The sequence below is a fragment of the Pipistrellus kuhlii genome, unplaced genomic scaffold, assembly GCF_014108245.1.
Source record: "Pipistrellus kuhlii isolate mPipKuh1 unplaced genomic scaffold, mPipKuh1.p scaffold_m20_p_7, whole genome shotgun sequence".
Classification (NCBI taxonomy): domain Eukaryota; kingdom Metazoa; phylum Chordata; class Mammalia; order Chiroptera; family Vespertilionidae; genus Pipistrellus; species Pipistrellus kuhlii.
The window spans coordinates 27,568,461-27,574,913 of NW_023425573.1; the positions used below are offsets into that span (position 1 = coordinate 27,568,461).

Sequence of the window (6,453 nt, forward strand, 5' to 3'; positions counted from 1 at the left end):
CCTTGACCGGAATAGAACCTGGGACTTTTCAGTCCACAGGCCAACGCTCTATCCACTGAGCTAAACCAGTTTCAGCACCAGTCTCTTCTTTAAAATCTTTCTTCTTCAGTAGTTAAGGTTCTTAAAGCTTGTATATTTGAAGTGACCACACACTGTAGGTTTGATGTGTAATTTATCATTACTACTCATTTCTAAATCATTTATAAATTTACTTTGACATAGTTGATTTGCTCTTTGACTCAAAAGTATTTGAAAGAGTGCATTCAGCCCTAGTTGGTTTGGCTCAATGAATAGAGTGTCAGCCTGAAGACTGAAGGGTCCCAGGTTCAATTTCAGTCAAGGGCACCTGCCTGGGATTCGGGCTCCATCCCCTGTAGGAGGTGTGCAGGAGGCAGCCAATCAATGATTTTCTGTCATCACTGATGTTTCTATCTCTCTTTTCCCCCTCTCCTTTCCTCTCTGAAATCAATAAAAATATTTTAAGAAAAGAAAGGAAGAAAGAAGGAAGACCAGAACCCATCCATGGTCCAGTGGAGTCACTGTAAATACTACAGCATGGGCCAGCGGGGGCAGAAACCTGGAGACCTGTACAACCCTGACAGTAGCCCGCAGGCCAACACACAAATGAGTAGCAGCCCCGTCACGTCTCCTACCCAGTCTCCAGCACCCTCTCCTGTCACCGGCCTCAGCAGTGTCTGCACAGGACTCAGTCCCCTTCCTGTCCTTACACAGTTCCCCCGGCCCGGGGGTCCAGCACAAGTGATGGGCGCTACTCTCTCTTGGGCCAGCCATTACAGTACAATCTGTCCATCTGCCCTCCTTTGCTCCATGGCCAGTCGACTTACACAGTGCACCAGGGACAGAGTGGATTGAAGCATGGAAACCGGAGTAAGAGACAAGGTCTCAAATCTGCCTCCAACTGACCTGGGGACCACGGATGTCGTCCTGGGGCGGGTGCTGGAGGTGACAGATCTTCCTGAGGGCATCACTCGTACGGAGGCGGACAAACTCTTCACTCAGCTCGCCATGTCCGGTGCCAAGATCCAGTGGCTCAAGGACACTCGGGGGCTGCCTGCTGGGGGCGGGGGGAACAGTAGTGGGACTGCTGAGAATGGTCGCCATGCAGACCTTGCTGCCTTGTACACCATTGTGGCTGTGTTTCCCAGCCCCCTGGCTGCCCAAAACGCCTCCCTTCGCCTCAACAACTCCGTGAGTCGCTTCAAACTTCGAATGGCCAAAAAGAACTATGACCTGAGGATCCTGGAGCGAGCCAGCTCCCAATAAATCTGAGGGGAAAGGACTCGCACAGCAGGGGTGCGGGCAAGGTGGACAACTCCCTGGCAGACCATGGACAGAGAGAGAGAGGAAGGCGACAGACACTAACTTGGAGCCTAAGACAGTAGGGATGAAGATAGAAACAGACAGACACACTGGCACTGGACTCCTTACTCCCTGCCATGGGCCCCCTCTCCCTGGTTGGCCTCCCTCTGCTACCCTCTCCTTTCCAACCTCTCCTATCATTCTTTATCTCTCCTCCCACCATGAAATGAATTTCTCTCATATTTTTTGGTCAGGTAGAATTGGGAGGGTTCTACACTCCCTGATCTCCTAATTTCCTTACCATCCCAAGCTCCTTTTTCATTTTTGGTCTTTATGAATATATTTATATGGAAAGAATTAAGAAAAATGAAATTGATTTCCCTTTCTTCTCACTTTTCCCATCTTGTCACCCCAAGCCCCACAAAGGAGGCAGCCAAAGTTAAAACTTGGGCCTCTCCCTAACCCCCCAGAACACTTGTATATTGTTTGTTTGAGGTTCATGCTGCAGTAACAGACAGTATTTAATTGCACATACAGATGTTTGCTAGGTATATTCACTGTAAATTTTATTTAATCTGATTTTTTGTTTGTTAGGGGGGTTACTGGGGGAAGGTTGATTTTGTTTTTAAATATATATAAAAAATGTAAAAAAAAAAAAAAAAAAAAAAAAAAAAAAAAAAGAAGGAAGGAAAGAAGGAAGGAAGGAAGGAAGGAAGGAAGGAAGCATTCACCATGTCTCAGCACTTACAATTGGTCTGTTTTATTCATCTGCAGCCTATTTCTAGATTCAGTGCATTTTGGTAAAATAAGGGACCTGCAATCACATTTCCCTTTAGCTTATGGATAACCAAATTTTGTAAACATTCCATTGTTATTTGGGAGGAAAAGACCTTGTCTCTATAAGTAGGATACAAAATTCAATATCTACTAAAATAAATATGTTCATTGTAATGTACAAATCCCTTTCTCCCTTATTTATTTCTTGTCTCTATCTGGCAGATTCTGAGTTGGTGCATTAATTATTTTTATTCTTCCATTCTTATTGTGTTTGATCATTTCTCCCAGAAACTCTAAGATTTGTACTTTCACGGGTTTCAGGATATGCCCATTTGTGCATCAAACACATTCATGACTTTCCCCACGGAAGCATTTTTATGGAGGATGAGAATAAGAACCAGAGAGCTGTGCTAGCTTTTCCTTATTATGGAACAACTTTCCTGCCTCTGGTGTAACCTCTTTAACCACCAAATTTGGCCAAACCACACGTTGTGCGCACAAGTCAGTTTGCTCAGTAATTTCACTAATGTTCTCAGAGACTAGCTGGGATCTTTTCCCTGAATGCCATCCAGCCACTTCGTGGTGCTCGTTAACTCTTCCAAAGTATTAGTTTACAATTTCTTAAATGATGGGGTCACCATGACAAAATAGCAGGGTCTAATTTGTTCTCTACTTTTGGCGAGACTTACTCTCTTTCATCCTCAAAAATTTACTGTGAACATTAAAAAGTCAGCCACAATTGGGGTATTTCCAACGTGACATTGAGTTAAGCTATAATTCTCATTTTGCCTTGCTAACTAAAGTTGACTCTATCCCAATAGGAAAGAAATTTACACCCGTTTCCCAGTCCTGAGTTCATATCCATCCATATTTGGAGTTTGGTAGTTCATGGAATTTGAAGAGGTAATAAGAAGGATTTCCTGCCGAGACCGGTTTGGCTCAATGGATAGAGCATCGGCCTGTGGACTGAAAGGTCCCGGGTTTGATTCTGGTCAAGGGCATGTACCTTGGTTGCAGGCACATCCCCAGTAGGGGGTGTGCAAGAGGCAGCTGATCGATGATTCTCTCTCATCAATGTTTCTAACTCTCTATCCCTCTCTCTCCCTCTCTGTAAAAAATCAATAAAACATATTTTAAAAAGAAGAAGAAGAAGAAGAAGAAGAAGAAGAAGAAGAAGAAGAAGAAGGATATCCTCCTCTTAAAATCATCTTTCTGGGGGGGAAAACTTATTTTAGATATCTCTCTATATACTTGATGCATTTATGATGCCATTCCTTAATCATAAATTTCAAAGAAGTGAAATTGTCATATCAAAGGATGAGAAACTTGAAATTTTGATGCATAATTTGAAATTTCTCTTGGAAATGTTTATCCCAATCCACACAATCAGATCTGGTGTGTAACAATGCCCTTACTGTACCAGACACTGCCAATCTCTTATGTTTTCAATCTAGCAGAAAAAAATTTACGTATCAACCTCAAATTTGCATTTCTTGAACTGCTAGTAAGTTTTTTAAATTTTTCCTAAATTGATTTACTTATTTACTTTTCCTGTTTCGTTGATATATAATTGACATGTAATATTGTATACATTTAAGGTGTGCAATAGCACGATTTCCTGTATGTATATATTACAAAGTGACCATCACAAACTTGGTTTAAAGTCCCACTGCCTTAAATTAGAGTTTCAGTTTTCAGAACTATCCATGTTCAGTCTTAAGGGGGAAATATGTTGTTTTATTTTGTTTTGGTTTGTCTGAGAAACCAGAGAGCAGTTCTGCGGACTGGAACAGAGTCCTGAGGCGAGACTGCCTCCCTTTTGGTATTTGCCATGAACACTGGAGCATTCGGATCACAGTCACAGAGCCTCCATCACGAACTTCCCTCTGAGACCGAGGTTGACTAGATGGACGGACGGTGTTATTAACAGTCCTCAGTCAAAGTCAGCGCTGACGGGCCCCGATGAGGACTCAGGGGAAAGCTTACACACACAGTGCCCCATTTCACTGTGTGGCATAAACCAGCATTTCATCTTCAGAACCACCACATCTCTGGCGACTGAACGTGTGTGCGGCGGGCGCAAGCTGCCTCGCCCAGTTCTAAAAGCCAATGCCAAAAACCCAGTAAAATGCAGGGAGGCAGGGCTGGTCTACTCCAGGAGGAGTGGCTAATTCTTCATCCTTAAGGGGTGAGGACAAAGTTTAGAGCTCTTGGAATATGCACTGTCTCCAAAGCATGAACCATTTATTATCTGTTTTCCAAACAAAGCAATAATTAAATCACTCCAGATAACTAATACCGTGTTTTCAGGAGCTCTGAGTGACGATCAGCTAATATTTGTACAGTTGACCTTAAAAAATGACAGTTAAGAAGCTCTTGGAGAGGTGCCCAGAAAGGCACCAGTTTTCAAAGGATTGAGCAATGCTGTGGGGAACGGAACCTTCAGAATTCTTCAAAAAGTACATTTGCAGTTTTGTAAATGACTGTGCTGGAGTGAGTGTGGCATTAGTCTCTGACGGAATAATTACAGTTTAATTGTATGGCAATTATGTGTTCAATAGTAATGGAGGGGAAATCCGGTACCCAGTCAGCTGCCACCACCACAAAATGTAGACTTTATAATCCCTACGGCTGCTTTCTGGTGGCCGCTTGCATCTTTCTGTTGTATCTTCACATTTACAGAGATGGTGAGAATTCTCCCCAACGCTTTTCGACACACAAATACCCCAAAGAAACAGCCACTGTCTATCCAAAGCTCAGCTAGAGGCTATTTGACAAAATGTTCTGAAAGCGTATTTAGGAAAATATTCCCCATTGTGCAATCAGCTCCCACGGGATAATGAAGTCTCCAGAGGAAAAAGAAAGCCTTTTGCAGGGGGCTGAGCGGGTGCAGGAGCTTCATCCAAGATTCTCCTCTGATGGCCTGTTCAGAACTGTTCTGCTTTCTTTCTGCCCTAAATGTGAAATAAGTCAGGCTGGGAACCACAACTAGTATTAACAAGCAATGAACCGATCCCTCATCCCAAAAATTCGAGTGTTGTTTTCTCCCCCATTTTACACTTCTCATCCCCCCACCTCGTTCACTTAGACATCTGTTGTCTGGCCTCTGAAAGGCCTGGATTGGCAGAGAGGAGGAATCTCTCCAGTGAAATGCTGGAAAATGTATAACAAACCTGCCGCCTGGGAAAAAAGTGTATGCCAATTTCTGTGGTGTAAATACTCCCACCATGGCTGATTTCAAGCAACATGATTCCACTCAATGCACAGTTGAAAGAAATGCACGAAATTTGCCTTCACAATCCTCTCTCTCATTTCAGGATTATTTGAGACTAAATTAAAGACTTTATATCCCCCTAAATATTTCAGATCACACTGTGCATGTATTTTAAGAACAGACAGACATATCGATAGCATTTTTCAATTTCATTGGGGAACAAGATATTAGTCTTTTTTTCCCAGAATCCAAAACCCATATCTGTATTTTAGGAACCCCTAACCCCTACCTCCTGAAACTTGGTAGGAAGCAGAACCGGAAATGCCAGAGCCTCTCTTTCCCAGCATCCCTTGCAGGTAGGGCATGGTCATGTGACCAGGTTCCACCTATTAGGTGCCCACTTCATCTTTTGACTTGGGAGTTGTTGACACACATCACCTAGCATTGTAGGCTAATGGTGGCTGTGGTGGCTAATGGTACAGCCCGGCCTCCCATCTCCTGCCGATTTCCGATTTCCCAGCTTAGTTCCAGTAGCTGCTCCAATGCCTTTCCATGAACTCTTTCCTTCTAGCTAAATCGTCGGAGCTGTCCCCAGCTGCCGGGGCACTGACTGTGGGGGTTTCATGCTTCCACACAAGTGTCTCACCACACAGAGAACATATGGAGTCACTGTCACAGTAAATGTAGAACCAGGACCAGAACACTTTCTCCTTTCTCACTCCGTCTGGATATGACAGAGGGCAGCACTGTCCCAGAGTCCGGCTTCCTGGCTCCTGCCTCGGCCCCACATCTCCTGACGGAGCTATAGGACCTAAGACAGGCCTCCCTCCTCGGGGCCTCAGTTTCCCTGCCTCTTTAGCAGGTACCCAGTACGGGTGGTGCTCAGAGGATGGCTGTGGAGAGGAGAGATGCCTGGGATGTATCTCTGATACGGTCGGTGTCCAAGGAGGGCTCTGTTCCTGCTTCACAGCAGCCTCTCACCCACGGCAACCTCTCAACCCCCAAACATTGGAGATAAACTGTATGTTTATCTGTTACCACAAGTTGTATTTTACAAAGGCAATTTTCAAGGTGTTGCAATCGGGGCATGGACTCCAAAGACACTCACATTCTCTGGGCATGGGTATAACCTGGTGAAGAGC

The 6,453-nt window shown here is 44.3% G+C and overlaps 1 protein-coding gene across 1 annotated transcript; it reads left to right on the forward strand.

Moving 5' to 3' along the window:
- Positions 1-620: 620 nt before the first annotated feature.
- On the forward strand, positions 621-1,954 carry LOC118709806 (R3H domain-containing protein 2). The gene has a single exon (XM_036422085.2). The coding sequence runs from the start codon at positions 877-879 to the stop codon at positions 1,282-1,284; it is 408 nt and encodes a 135-aa protein (XP_036277978.1). The 5' UTR covers positions 621-876; the 3' UTR covers positions 1,285-1,954.
- The last annotated feature ends 4,499 nt before the right edge of the window (positions 1,955-6,453 follow it).